At 36.6% G+C, this 16,070-nt stretch overlaps 1 protein-coding gene across 1 annotated transcript in view; it reads right to left on the bottom strand.

The window, feature by feature from the left end:
- Positions 1-16,070, bottom strand: part of EYS (eyes shut homolog) — a 1,185,765-nt gene that overhangs the window by 313,867 nt on the left and 855,828 nt on the right. The window contains 2 exon segments of the mRNA XM_032484469.1: positions 8,381-8,530; positions 15,821-15,823. Of these exon segments, the coding sequence (XP_032340360.1) occupies positions 8,381-8,530; positions 15,821-15,823 (153 nt within the window).

The raw sequence follows: 16,070 nt of genomic DNA, 5'->3' as shown, positions 1-16,070 counted from the left end.
CTCAAAATAATACACATTCATGAGGAATAAATGAATCACTAGCAGCTAAGATTAAGAACAATGTCTAACACATTGTATGCATCCAATAAACATTAGCTATGATTTATTGAGTTGATTTCTACAACTTGGAAACGAAAGTAACGTTGACTAATGAAGTATCGTCTGGCTCACAGGGTCGCTGTGCTTTGTTGGCATGGTAAGTACCAAGTGTGAAATGGTAATCACTAGCTGCTACTGTCTGTTGCCTTCTTATTTCTTAGTTACCACTGCTCCCGATATTAATCGGCAGGAACACTGAGATTACACAAAGCATCCATTTCTTATTTTCAATCCACAAGCAGCAAACGGAACTGCAGGCAGAGGGAGACATACATATGTGTGAGGATTGGTTTCAATGCTCATCTCTCTCTCTGTTCATATTTATTCATATCCATACCTGTGATCCGAGGACAGAGAATAAAGAGATATCCACAGAGACACCTTAACAAAGTAGATTAAAGCAATTGAAATTGATTTAGTATTTCAAGGACAGACAGTTTAAAGAATAAATTCTGCGCTCAGGTGGTTCTCAATTTCATTAATAGAATTATATTTACGGGTAAGAACATGATGTTGCCTCTTAAACATAAGTCCTATTAATTTTTTCCTGCCAAAGGCATATCTCATGGAGAAGAAAATACTCGCTTGAACTTCAGTTTCCCAGAGACCACGTGATTTATTCTTGATTCGCTCTGGGCACCCTAGTCCCTCTGTTTGGACATCATGTAGTAACATTTTAGCGCAAGTCAATACTAGGTTTTGTTTTTGCTGTTGGTCTATTCTCATATCATCCAAGTTTATGTCTTTCCATTCTTAGCACTGATTTTTTTCTAGGTAACTAACAAAAACAATTTTCTTTCTAATCTTTACTATTTCATTGTAAATAGCATAATACAAAAATATTAATGTAGCTTTTCTATCATTATTTAAAATGTTAAAATGACAATATCCAGTGGTAAATTAATTTCAAAGCCCCTAAAAGACCTTAAAGTTATGTTTTAATAATCTTCCATGCTTTAAATTTTCTGTGTGTGCATGTGGTTGATAAAACCTGTTAGAAACAAATATATTTGCATACAATGAAGTGATGGTTCTTGAGGAACTCAGCACTGAAGTGAGAAAGATGAACTCAGGGTACCTCCCTGTGTGCACGTGAACAGGCAGTTATAACTGTTTAGCTCGCTGTTCATTAACCTCTTTCAGAATAAGCTCACATCATTTGCTTTACTATCCATGATGTTTGTGCCGTGATGAAGTTTTACTTCGTATGATTCAAGCTTTTCTGTGGCTAGGTAGAGCAAAAGATGATGCAAGAAAGGGGGAGAAGAAAGGACCTCTGGTGTGACCTGTCTTTTATAATCACATTTCATACCACCCTCTTTCTTCTTCACACAAAAAAATAATACATTAAAAGATGCAAGTCTTATTCGGGCTTCTAAATTTTTGATAAAAAAATCTAAACTACACTTTGTATAGAGGACTGAAAGATCTGTCACACTTCCAAATTATTAGGAAACATTAGGAATAACAGAGTCTTTATCCTGTTTCCTAGCCTGCAGAAATTAGGTCCCAGTGCTTCCCTCCACTTTATCCTCCTCTTCACTGTAATCCTTTCTAAAGTCTACCCTCAGGTTCATCATTTGAAGCAAGCACTGATCATCATTTTTTTCCCCCTGAAAGCCATTGCTAATGAATTTAATATTTTGAATCTGTCATTTAGTGTTCTCGACAGAATGGTTCCCACTTGAATTTCCAGCTTTATTTTTCAGCAGATCCCACAAGGCTCCTTTCTCCGAAGCCAAACTAGACAACTCTCTTCCCCTTCCCATATTCGCTCATTCTGATTCCTTCAATTAACCCTTTTAAATAGCATTTTGGATACCACTTTATCCAGGGAATATTTTTCCTGATTACCAAAGTTGGATGTAAGAGAGAAACAATTTTTATTTGTAAAAATATTTTGATAAGCTGTGTATGGTGTGTTTGCAGGAGAAATGACAATAAAAATTTTTGTTAAACTATTCTTCAATATAAATAAAGAAAATGTCAGGAATTAAAGAAGAAAACAGAAAATAGAGGGTGATGAGAAGAGAGAAGGGAAATATCTGAAGAATTTTTAAGGAAAGAATTAACATTCAACTTTAAAGGGTATGTGTGTGTGTATGTGTATGTGTGCATGCATGCATATGTGTGCATGCATGCATATGTGTGCTATAAAGGCCTTCTGTGAATGTTCGACTATATTTTTGGTGGAAAGGAAAAAGCTGCCATGGTTTGGGGTCTTGGCAGATTCTGTGGTCTAACTGTCAGGAGTCTACAGTGAAAGGTGACTCCTCTTGTCCCTTGGCCAATTCTCCTGCTCAGGCAGCAGATTAGCACGTGGTGAAGGTTTTGCCAACTAGACAATTTCAAAGGATTTCTTGGGACTCTGCATCTTGAGAGCAAGTTACTCAGATTGTGGTGACTGTGTGAGAGTCTCTTCAGTGGTGGTGTGTCCCAGTCTGTCCTCAGGTGAGCCCTCACCCTGCTCCCTGTTGACTAGCCCTGCAGAGCATCCTTCAGAGTGCATTTTCCAACCTGGTTTCACTTCCTTCAATTCTATCAGCCCTAGTTATCCATCTAAGAAACTCCCTTTTCTATTATACAGCCATGTGAATCCTCTGACGAATGAATGCAGATCTTGTGGTAGGCAGAAGAATGTCCCCGCTGAAGATGTCCACATCTTAATTCCTAGGACCCATGCCAGTGTTCATTTGAGTGGCAAAGGAGCGTTAAGGTTGCAGTTGGATTTAAAACAGCTAGACAGCTGATGCTTAGAAATAGATACAGTCCTGGATTATCCCAGTGGGCTCCTTAAATGTAGAAAAGGCAAGTGGAAGAGTCAATCAAGTGTCACGATATGAAAAAAGAACTACACCCATCATTGCTTTGAAGACAGAATGAAGGAGGCCATGAGTCAAGGAAGGCAAAAGCCTTTAGAAGCCAAAGAAAGCAAGGATCTAGATTCTCTCCTGGAACCTCCAGAAAGGAACACAGCCCTACCATCACCTGATTTTAATCTGCTGAGAACTGTGTCAGACTTCTGATCTACAGAGCTTTAAAATAATACACTTGTGTTGCTGAAGTCACTGAGTTGTGTGATAATTAGTCATGGGAGCAATAGAAAACCATCACAGGGCCTCAGGGAGACCTTGCTGGGAGGGGGTGATGCTCAGCGGGGACTACGCAGGTTTAAAGGGGGAAGGAGGAAATGTCAGCTGACCCGTGGCTTCTGCTTCTCTTCCCGTCCTTGTATCCCCCCGGTCCACACGCCATACTGACAATGACTTGCAAATTAAAGACAAAATTGTGTGTTCTTCATTCTCTTACCATCCCTAATGGAGAACTCCATGTGTTGTACTAATGTATAGGTGTTCAAAAAGCTAATTTTTTTTTAAATTGGATATATTGAATTACAGGGGAATAAAAGAATGATAATTAGGGCAATAAAGAAGACAAATAAATGCCCCTCTTTTTTGATGGACAGATGGGTATATGTGTTCCCTCCTTTTCCCATATGGAAATTTCTATCATTACCAATGTAAGGAGAGAGACTGAGGAACATGGGGTTTTTACACAGTTGTAGCACCAGGATGGGGAGGGAGCCGTCTTTTTCTACCAGCTGAACACGATGCTCGCCGCTGGAGAATGCAGCACTGGCCAGTGGGGAGAGCAGGGGAAGATGGGCTCCTTCACCTGCCCTTACTGCACAAACAGAACCCTCTGTCTCGGACCACAGGTGGTCTCACCTCCCCTCAGCCTCTGCCCCTGACTTCAGTCCCCATTCACTTTCAACTTAGCATCTTCGTATTTCAGCAGGTGCCATTCACTAGTAAACAGGCAGCCTTGTTCTCTGATTTAAAAGACAGATCTTCAGACAGGAGTGTTATGTTTGAAAAAGGCCAGCGTGCATTTCTTGGCCCCTCTCTGGTGATGGAGACCATCAGTTCTCTGGAGGGGAGGTAAAGCTTTGTTCCTCCACGCTGACTATCTCTGCCTTCTTGGCTCTGGAACATCTGATACTCAGCCACCTGAGCCACAGTTGATAAATTAATTCAGATTATGCTACTATGCCTTTAAAAATATGATCCAGTTATGGTAAAAACAAAGCAGACATTCAGGCAGTCTTCTTCTTCTTAAGCAAGACAAAACACCTAGTAAAACCTCTCATTTTTATTTTGAGGTTTGCAATTTACTCAGTACTGTTGACCTTTAAGCATATACGGAATATACACAGACAGGATATCAAATAAATGATTTCTTGGTTTTAACGTATGGCATTTAAATACTCTTTTATTGCACTATTTATGAAACCGTTTTATAGAACACTAAAAAGTATGGGACTGTTTAAAAATGTTAATCCTATAATTAATAGTCAGATGCATACGCTTTCCTCCAGCACAAAGCACGGATCTTCTAAATCTGTCACTCTGAACTTTACAGTAGGAGCCAGCCATCTGCCTGCATGCAGCCACCTAAAGCAAAGCCCGAATATATGCTCTTACGCTTTCCCTCTGAGATGCAGGATCATTATGGTAAAATAGGCAACAAGGTTTAGCTCATATGAATTAAGAAAGCGTGTGTTGAGAAAAAAACATATTAAATCAGGCTGATTCTATAAGTCAATGTTATTAGGTGATTAGATAAGGATGATTTCATAAAGCAGAACACATGACGTAATGTCAGGTAGATGGGAAATGTGTGGATGGGTGACCTAGTACTGAGTCCTACAGCCCTAAAAACCCTTTCTCTGTGTGGCTAAGTCTTAATGCTGCTTTAGTTAGGGCCTTGTCTTCATTTACACCTCCATTTTGCTGTGAAAAAAAAATCAAAGTTGTTAAAGTAAAATGCTTTAACATTCTCTCATAGGTTGAGAGTATTAACTGCTAGTAAAAAGGAGCGAGACAAGGAAGAAAAATCAATTTCAAACATATCCTTACACGAAAGTGCCAATGCTGGTGTATTTTTTTCAGATTCATGTTCTTTTATCATCCGTGGCTAGATTTTTCCTGAAATTCAAATCTTACTCGACTTTCTACATTTCTGTTTCACTGAAGTCATGATGGAAAGATACTACCATTTAGATACAATTCTTTTTGGATCACCTAATGTGCTTTTTGGCTTAACTTTAGATGGATCATGGAAAATTACCAGATGAACATTAACTTCTTTGGTTTCCTGATTTTTGAAATGTTATTTTTAAAGTACAACTCTCTTTTTTCCCCCCTGAAATAAAGATACTTTTTAAAAATAAACAGATGAAAGAATGAGAAAACTTAGAAATTCTGTGTCATGTTAAATTTGATGTTCTAACTAGTACAGTGGTAGAGCATGGGGGTTAAATGGGTTAAATGTGAATTCTTGGGGGGAGGGTATAGCTCAGTGGTAGAGCACATACTTAGCATGTACGAAGTCCTGGGTTCAATCCCCGGTACCTCCATTAAAAAATATATATATAAAAATAAATATCTACCCCCGCTCCCCAAAAAAAGAGAGTATGGCAGTTTCTTATGAAATTAGAAATAGAATTGGTGGAATAAAATTTTAGTATATGTGCTGCCAAAGCGAGCACTGGTGGAATAAAATTAAAAAAAAAAAACTGTGAATTCTGGAGTCTGCCAAGATTGTTTCTAATCTCATCCCCACCACGTGCAAGCCACGTGACCTTAAGAGAGTCATTTAACAACTGGAGGCTATCTCTATCTCTATCTCTGTCTGACTATCTATCTATCTATCTATCTATCTATCTATCTATCTATCTATAGATAGATATGTAGAGAGAGATTTAGAGACTGTTTATCCAAAGCAAGGTTTTTACCAGGTAGCTGGAATACACTGAAGCTGGCCTACAATACTGCTTATTGAAATCTACACTTAGAAATTATGGTATCTGGCCAACCTGGATAATGCTACATATAAAAAATGTCTCCTCATGGTACCAGATCCCTGGATCATAGGCGGTAGCCATCATCTGTCAATCTGGATTCTAAAATGCATACCAGGATGACCTATATTTAGAGCATTAGATTGAGAACACAAACCTGTTCTTGGTTTTCTTCATGACTGAAAGAAGAAAGGTACTTAATTTAAATTTAGGGGCTAAATGGTTAAAGATAAATATGCATATAAAGAACAAGGAGTTATTCTATTGCACAGGGAATTATGCCCAATAGCTTATAATAACCTATAATGGAGTATAATCTGAAAAGAAAAGACTGGTTTACTATGCTGTACACCTGAAACTAACACACTATTGTAAATCAACTATATTTTAATAAAAAGTATTTGAACAAGGGAAAAATGTGTAATTTTTACAATTAGAGATAATATTCTCAGTTCTAAAAATGCACATTTCATCACATTCTAAGTTTTATACTGAAATATTTCTCAAAAAAAGCAAGAACAACAACCAAATTACAGGTAATACTATGATGCCTTCTAATTTAAAGAGTCCTATTGCATGAATTTTGTTTAGTGTACCATACACCTCAGGTATTACTGACAAAGTTTTCTTTAAAATTTTTTCTGATTGGTAATGATTATTTATTCATGGTTTTTGACGATTGTGCATTTAGAAATAAATATTCTATAGTAGATTATCTAGTTTTAGCAACAGTATCATCATCCAAAAAACAGCTAAAATCCAGAAGGCAGAAAGTGCTTAATAATGTTGGAGAAAACGAAATACTCCTACACTTGAATTCCCTGCTCCTTTCCAGGTCAGTGTCCTAAATTCTGCCACCCAAACACCAAACACAGGCTGTCAAATCTCAGAAAGCCCTGGGTTTTATTCCAAGTAAACCTGGATTTCTCTTTTTCTGGAGGAGACTATATGTCACTGTGTGAAGTGTTAAAGTGACAGAGTGAGGAGTGCTAGGAAGGGACTGCGGCTTAGCAGGAAGACAGCAGTTTTGGCCGGAAGCCATGTGTAGTCTGGTACCTGCATAGCCAAGGGATGCACTCAGCAACGAGGACTCCTCCTTTCACAACCTCATTTTCACCACTGTCAGTAAGTTTGAATTAAAAAGAACATTAAAATATCAAAGTATATTTTAAGAAAGATAAGAAGACTATTTTGCTAAGACTCTATCTGGCCGAAATTAAAGAAAGGAAAACCCTCTTGGTGTTTTATGTGGTTAAGTCTGGATCTAAAGATTATATCCCAGATTATATCCCCAGAAGTCTACTCACAGAACGTAATACACATGGTCTCAAACTGCAGTGGAAGAGCCAAGTCACATGCTATTTTTCAGACATAATGAAACATTCACTAAAAAATGATGTGTCCTCAAAACTGTTTTACAGTTAAAGAACAACTTTAAGGTCGTTGTGTTTCACAAGGAACATGAAAACAGATCGTGTTTCCATTTTGTGCTTTTAACTGTATTTACTTGCTTACTTGGCTGCAGATGAACACATTCAGGGCAATCACACAGAGTCATTTGGGAAGAAGTGTTGAATAACATACGTATATACCTTTGAATTCGTTTTTGGAAGCCCACATATCGATATTAAAAAAAAAGAGAAATTTATTTAACACAAGCTTGGATAAGTAATGAAATCCTCTGTCATCTGGATCATTACTCAATAGTAACCTCTCTTCCTCCCCCCAATTTAGAATGAGTGGTCAGTTTTACATAGAAAACAATGACACTTTCCGGCCCCAGTGTAGGGACAAGCCAGCTGCATCAGGACCTAATGCCTTTGTCATCTGCCGGGGTGTTTTTGGCTCTCTTGCCAGCACTGCTCTAATTAACTGAGACACTCTTAGGAAGCCATTTAATGTTGACAATAGGGGTCTTTTCTTATGATTCATAAATATCTTCATTAATGCTAAAACCATATTCTTGAGCATTAAAAAATATTGTGTTCTTCTTACACACCAAAATACCCTAAATATGGGGATATGCTTATGAAATATAATAAAGCAATTTGATTGACAATTAAGCAATACAAATAATATTAATTAGAATCTAATTGTTTCCATGGTGACAAAGGATGGCTGCACCAATCTTTTAAAGGAACTACATAAACAACACTACACTGGAATTTTAATTCCCATATTGTGCGGTGACTGAAAATGTATTTTGAATGGCAGTCCTAATGAAAAAAAAAATCTTCAGTTTGCTCTGCAGTACTGAACTGAAAATGTCTTATCTGAATTCATTTTTAAATAAAATTGTACAGATGTGTCTTGTTTGTGCTAATAGCCACCGATGTGTTTATGAGAGTTTTCAATTCTTCTCCACCCTCTGGAGAAGTTTTAAAAAAGAAATCCTGGAGAATAATGAAGATGGATTACCTCGTTCACAGAACCGACCAGTGAAATGGAGCGGACAGTCGCACTGGAATGAGAAGGCGCCACTCGGGAGGAAGACTGTGCGGCAGGTGCCCCCGTTGTGGCACACGGGTCCCCGGCAGGCGGCTGGAGCGGGGCGAGGGGCCAGCGAGGCTGGCGTGGGGCCAGCCCCTCCCGTGACCTCAGGAGGAACGACAGAGGGAGATGCTGCGGACAGAGCAGGATCCGGGGATCTAGATTTATAAATAGATCAGGAATAACAACATAAACAAAAGAACCAGAAACAAAAATAGAAATAACAGAAACTTTGGTTTAAAATAAGAGGGATTTTATTGATTTTTTTTCTATGTTTTGATCTTGATTTTATTTATTTCCTGCCTGATCTTTATGTCCATTGACAGATGACTGGATAAAGAAGATAGAGTACACACACACAGTGGAATACTACTCAACCATAAAAAAATAAGATAATGCCATTTGCAGCAACATGGATGGACCTGGAGATCCTCATTCTAAGTGAACTGAGGCAGTGAGGCAGAAAGTGAAAGAAAAATACCATATGATATCACTTACATGTGGAACCTTAAAAAAAAAGGATACAGATGAACTTACTTATAAAACAGAGACAGACTTGCAGACATAGAAAACAACTTATGGTTACCAGGGGGAAGAGGGAGGGTAGAGAGATAAATTGGGAGTTTGGGATTTGCAGTTACAAATACTATATATAAAACAGATAAACAGCAAAGTCCTACTGTGTAGCACCTCGAACTATAGCCAATACCTTTTTAATAGCCCATAATGAAAAAGAATATGAAAAGGAATACACACACAAACACACATATATATACATATATATGTGTATATAATTGAGTCACTATGCTGTACACCAGAAATTAACACAACATTGTACATTGACTATACATAAATTAAAATAAAAGGAGGGAAAAAAACAACAGTCATCCAAAGTTCAACTAAGGCAAATAGAATTGTCATGTTTGATCTACAATTGTGGGATTTATAAGTGTTGGAAATAATGACCTTGGGGGAATCATGGAGTCAATCTATTGGGTTCTGAGAAACAAAATTTATTTCTTCAGAGTAGTAAGAAACCTCCATAAACTTAACAGTCAGTTCTTTAAAGTAAAATAGTTCAACTCTGGGCTCAACATAGTTCTACTTTGGCTATTCTAAACCTTGTGAGCCTAAGATGAGGAAGTTATGCTATGTTACATTTTAGTGGTAAAGCTGCTTGAACTTGAACTACTTCTAGGTTGATTGCTAGAATACATATTTGCCAAAGTGACTTGCCTTCATTTCTAGGAGTTATCCAAGGGGATACTTTAGAAATGCTACAAATGATTCCCTAATTTTTTTCACAAATTTTACTACCGATTTAATTTTTTTCTTCCCTAAAGAACAATGAACAAAAATTAATTCCCATTGAATTAAATTGAAATCCCATTTTTTTTTTTTTAAGTTTAAAGCTCTTCATAATCAAATTCCTCACTGGCTTTCCAGTCTATTTAATCATGATTTCTAATCAGTACCTTAACTTCTCTTAAATCAAATGAGATTACTATTCCTTAAAGATCTGGGTTTTCCAAATTTTGGAAGTTTGTTCAAACCACTTTCTATGCATTGTTGTTCCTGCATTCCTATCTAACTTTCATCTAAAGTGCCAAGTCAAGATCTGTATTACTTCCTCAACAGAGCCTTCTTGGTTGCTCCTAGGCCACCAAGATGAAATTGATGTTTCTGTCATCTCTAAAATTCCATGGCATGTCATTGCACTGCTGGAAGACTTCCCACCTGCTTGTAGTAAAGTTATTACTTTATGTACAGCTACTCCTACTAGGTTGTGTGTACACTGATCATTTCTTTTTCCACCCTCTACCACACATTGATTCCTCATTTTAGCAGAATTCCCTTTTCATAATAAGCATTTTATAAATATTTGTTGAATTAATGTCTTACATACTCTTTGGGAAGCAGTGCTTTTGAAGTTTTCCCTTCATAAAATCATTAAGAGAATCATCTTTTAAGTGTAAGAAATCCTGCTGCAATAAAAATCATCGACTCAATGATCCAAGTAAATCTTTACTTTGTACATTGCCATAAAGACAAAATCTTACTAAAAGAAGTCAGTTCAAAGATATCGTCTGAATGACTTTAGTGGCTTAGTTATTTTTGTCTACTGTGTATATGTATGTCAACTTACTGGAATAAAAAGCTGAAGAAAGTGAAATAGATAATTGGTAAAGACATTTTTCCAAAATAATGTTAATGAGCAGGTCAGGTCTTTTGTTGTACAATCCCTTTTACAACCTGAAATTCTTCTCTATGGGGTTTAGCATAGTTTGTAAATGTAAAGTGAAAAAAAAAAAAAGTCCTTGCCATTCCAGTTCTTCAGGGATCATGTCATTAGTCACCTGCTGTTGCCCACCTGACCCTGCACCCTGCAGGGAATTCAAGATGGAGAAAAACAGGAAGCATTCTGTGCTCTGAATACTGGTCCCCCTAGACAATTAAGATGCATATCTAGGGAAGATTTTCAATGACCCCACACTCTTGCATCTCTCCATGCATAGAAAAACATTAAAATCATTAACTTGAGATCTCTTGTTCTTTGTGACTAACAATAATCTGATATTTGAGCGTATGTATTTTTTTCCAACAAAAAATTCTTGTATATCCTGCCTCCTTCCTTACCTCCTGGGAATACTTTCTCAGTGCTATCTGAGAGGCTGTTCTCCCTGGCTATAGTTCTCAGTAAGACACGGAAATCTCACCTCACAGCTCCTACAGTGTGTGTTATTTTTTAGGTTGACATAACCATATTTTTATTTTTATGATTGTTAAGCCTGCTTCTCTTCTCTCTCCTCTGGACTGCAATCTCCATGACAGATAGATCACCTCTAATCTTTCCATCATCTTATCCCTAACAACAGTACAGAACCCCAACTAGACTCTCCGATAAATATTTTATAAATGAATTTGAGTCATTTTTGTAAACATGCAATGTATCATACTGCTAACAAGAAAAGAAGCAAGTAAAAATAATTTGGTTATCTTTGGGGTCAATTTCATAACTCCAGTCCATAGCTTTTTAGTATTATAGATGAGATATATTCTAATACTTTTAATGCAATTTTATAATCAACTTTCTCTGATTTTATTTCATTAGATTAGCATAGTTCTCCCTTTTTGTACTCATAATGTTTTTTCCTTTAAAGTAGCTTCCATCAAGTTAAATGACAATGTTAATTTGAATGACATGGGCTTTACTACTAAGCATTTCATATTCCAATTTAATTTTTAGTTTTAGTGTTTCTGGATGATTTCACCATTTTATTTAATTCTTGCCATGGATTTTGTGAAATACAGTCAATCATATTTTTCTCAGGAATAAATTTGTCATTGCAGTTTAGCATCCACCCCCTCATGGCTTTTCTGTGTGTATCATGGGTAAGGACATGCGCAAAAGGGGACGGTCATGACTAAGCACTTCAAGGGCAAGAGCTGTCAATCAATCAGTGAATTAAATGTCATCACTCTTTCTCCTACTCTGTCTGCTCAGGGAATCCCTGTCTCACCTGAGAAAAAATCAATGTGTTGTACAGTTTCAGTTGCTAACTGATTACACAAAAATAATTACTATCAATTGATCCATCAATTAAAATGTCAGGATCATAAATCAAATGTTGAAAACAGCATTAACCAGATACATTCTATGTTATAAGGATCAAATTTTTTGTCTGATATATTATTAATAGTGTTTGCCTTTCAGTATTTTTTCATTGGTTATAAATTATGCCATGAATTTACCTATTTTAGAATTTGGAATTAAAATAATTAAAATTTATTGAATTTATCTGTATATTTAAAAAGAAACAAAATTTTAATCTGCTTGTTAAATATTAACTTATTTTTACATAGAAGGTTAAAAATATAAAGTAAACATAGACATTTACTAAACACAGATAATTGTCATGTTAATAATAATTAGCAATGTTAAAAGGACCACTAAAGTTATAGAGTTACTTTTAACTCTAAAAATTATGAATGTATGAGAGCTTAGAACTAAATTAAGTCTCAGGGTTTTCAAAGTTGTTTCCTAAATAAACAACATCGTAGAAGGTTGAACTTCTTTGCCTTTCTTTACTAAATACTTGATTTACTGTCAGTCCAAAATAATAAGCGTGAAGAATCTGCTTGACTGCCTGGTGGATAACTCTGAACAGGGGTACAGTCACTGTTATAATGAGTAGTGAGCTTCCAAGAATTGTTTCTGAATGAATGAATAAATAAGATATGCTGCTTTTATTCAAAACGGAGCCTGATTCTTGGAGGAAGACATATTGATGTGACAGTGGTTTCTAATCAGGGGGGCGGCGGGCCATGCTCTCAGGGGAGGAGAGGACACTCCACTCCTCATCCCCCGTCTCCCAGGGGCCCCACCAACTCCTGCCCGGCAGGCAGCAGGCCATCACATCCGTGCAGCCTGAGGGGTTTGCTTCTTGTCAGAGACACAAGTCTGGCCTCAGTTTCTTAGAAGGAGGAGGGGGCTTGCTCACAAGTGGAAATCCCAGAAGCCCTACTTCACGAGCAGAGAAGGAGAATCTTCAGCATTAGGATGAAGTGTTAAAAAGAAAGGAAGATAACCGAGCTAGAGAAACCTTGAGTTTGTGGCTATTAATAGTGAAGGGAAAGCAAAGTTTTCAAAATCACTGTAATTAGATTTTTAAAAGCAGTAAAATAAATGTGTTATAATCTAGGCATCGAAAGACCTGCCATACACATAATATCTATAGATACATTTTTTTTTACAAAAATGAGAAAGATAATATAAACACACGTACTGTATCCTGCTTTGTCTTTTCACCTACTAAAATATGAGTAGAATATTCTACGCTTTATTTTTTCACCTAAAAATTTTCTTAGCAGATTACCCTATCAGTAAGTACAGTTCTTGAGTTTCCTTTAAAAGCTGCAGAGTGAGATATTGTTTGGATATACATCATGGATTCTTTCAGTGTGGAATTAATAGATTTAAACTCTTTCAGGTTTTTTCCCCTATGATTTGGATCATAAATTCATTTTAATAGCTATATTGGTATATAATTTACAGACTAGACTGCACCCACTTATAGTGCAAAATTCAATAATTTTTAGTAGATCCTGAGTTGTGCAACCATCACCACAATGTTATCTTATATTTTGTCACCCCAAAAAGGCACCCCATGTCCATTAGCAGTCACTCCTTACCTCCCACCCTCAGCCTACTTTCTGTCTCTACAGAATTGTCCATTTGGGACATCATACAGAGGGAATCATGTAATATGTGATCTTTTGTGATGGGGCTTTTTCAGTTCTCATAATGTTTTCAAGGTTCATCCAAGTTTTTACACGTAATAGAGCTTTATTCCCTTTTATTACTGCCATTTTATTTCTCTATTTGTTAGTTGATGGTCATTTGGGGGCTGTTTTCACTTTTGAATATTATGAACAGTGCTGCTATGAACATTCATGTTCAAGTTTCTGTCTGGATTCTCTTGGGCTTATACCCGGGATAGAATTGCTGGAACATATACTCAATGTTGAATATTTTGAGCAACAGCCAAAATATCATCTGAAGAAGCTGCACTGTTTTACTTTCCTTCCGGCAGTATATGGGAGTTCCAATTTCACCACATCCTCATTGAATCATATATTCTTACAAGTGTTAGGTGCATTTAATTTTTATGGATACAATATATATTTTATTTACATTAAGTGTCAAGTAAATTATACTGATTTATTCTGAAATGTAGCTTCATTTTCCTCAATGAATCTCTTTGTAGTCTTTTTAAAGTCTTTTTTAAAGTAGTTTTCTGAACTGGCTTAACTAGTATCTGTTACTTTCTCCTGGGGTCTCCGTGAGCAGACCAGGTAAGCAGTACTCCCCTTCAGAGTAATGAACTGAAAAGGTTGTTACTGTTTATTCAATCTTTCTAAGCACCCATTTCTCTACTTATGTATTGTCAAACTTCATACACTTGTGTTTAATACGCCTATATCTACATCTCTGCTTATTTCTGTAGAGTTTTCAAGTGATCAAGAGTTTGACTCCCAGGCAAGGTAACTAAGAACACTTAGTGATGTTTTAGTGGTGGTGACTGATAGGAAGAAATCTGGAGAAGAATTTAGCTTCTGCTTTAATTCTCAAAATCATGCAACTATTGTAATACCAAATGGAGCTTTTAATATCAAGTACAGCCACACTGAAACAAGGCTTCAGAACTTTAAATTCTCATCATTCTCTACCAGCTCTAAAATTTATGTTGTTTTCAATTTGATCTAATAACTTTGAAAAGAATTAATTTTACCTGAAAGCAAAATAACCCAGAAAAGTGTTTGCTGTTTAAAATGTATTTAATTGGCATGATTATATTCAAAGAGGAAATATGTAAAATTACTGTTAGTCCCTGTAAAAATATCACTTGTCATTCAAAATGAGAATTAGGTACCAAACCAGCAAATCACACATGGAAAAATCAGTCTGAACAAACATAATCCCAAGTGTTACTCCTTTTTAAAAAATATAACATTGTGCAATCGAATAAGAATTCTATCCTAATAATTCATGCAACAAAATTTAACATTTTAAGACAAGTAAGGTAATTCACCGTTAACATAATAGGATAATTTTAATAGGCCTTGTTTTCACGTTGCCCTGATTTTTATCACCAAAGAATGCATTCTCACAATCTTCTGTTCTTTAGCTCCGACACACGCATAGATAGGCGTCTTGAGACCACAGGCGTTCTCACGTGATTAATGCTCACAGCATCATCCTGTGTTAGGTGACACCTGTCCACCAGGGCATTCCATACCACTGCTTCTCAGTCTTCAGAGTGGATAGTTTTGAAAAGCTGTACTCTCCTGGATAAATTCGGATTCTCTCTTCTCATGCCAGCCCTACTCAGAGTTGCTCTTGGTCACAGAGAACATGCAAATTCTGGTTCCAGAGCACAAAGCTGGACGGGATTGAGACGAATGTTTTCTACCTATCTGGAAATCTAAAACCATCAGAAATCCTGGATTTCTTTTCTTTCTTTCTTTTTTTCTTTCCTTGCCTTCCATATCTCAAATTCTATTCTTCCTTTAAAACAAATTAACAAATAGCTTCTCTAACTTTTGTCACTTCTATGTTATATTTCTTTTTCAGTGTCTTTGACCTTAGTTCCTATTTTTTCTAATCCATCCTACTCACTGTTTTTGTTCTTCTTATTACTGCCATGCCAACGATTATCCTAAATTGAAAATGTTGTATTCTTCTGTGATTTGGTTCCATCTTACCTTTTAGCTTTATCTGCCTCCGATGCCTTAATGTATGTCCCATGTATGTTTGAAACACTTTCTAGTGTAACTTTTTTCAGTATTACGTGTCATGCCTGTCACGTGCTAGGAGTCCCCTGAAGTTCATTTGTGCCTTAAAATATCCCTTTATTCCTTCAGGACACAATTCCAGAGTTATCGTAATTAGTTTCATCAACACTACACACATACCTAAAGAAATGATACCAAATAACTAATGTTATAGAAGGACATGAGCTGAGAGCCCTCATTCACACCCTCCTCCAGCCTGATGCCACGCCACACCCCAGAGTCAGTTACTGTGTGTTCCATTTTGTACAAATGCATATTCAGA

The sequence above is a fragment of the Camelus ferus genome, chromosome 8 (assembly GCF_009834535.1).
Source record: "Camelus ferus isolate YT-003-E chromosome 8, BCGSAC_Cfer_1.0, whole genome shotgun sequence".
NCBI classification, from domain to species: domain Eukaryota; kingdom Metazoa; phylum Chordata; class Mammalia; order Artiodactyla; family Camelidae; genus Camelus; species Camelus ferus.
The sequence above is the reverse complement of the archived record's forward strand: the minus strand, read 5'-3'. Positions and strand labels throughout refer to the sequence as shown.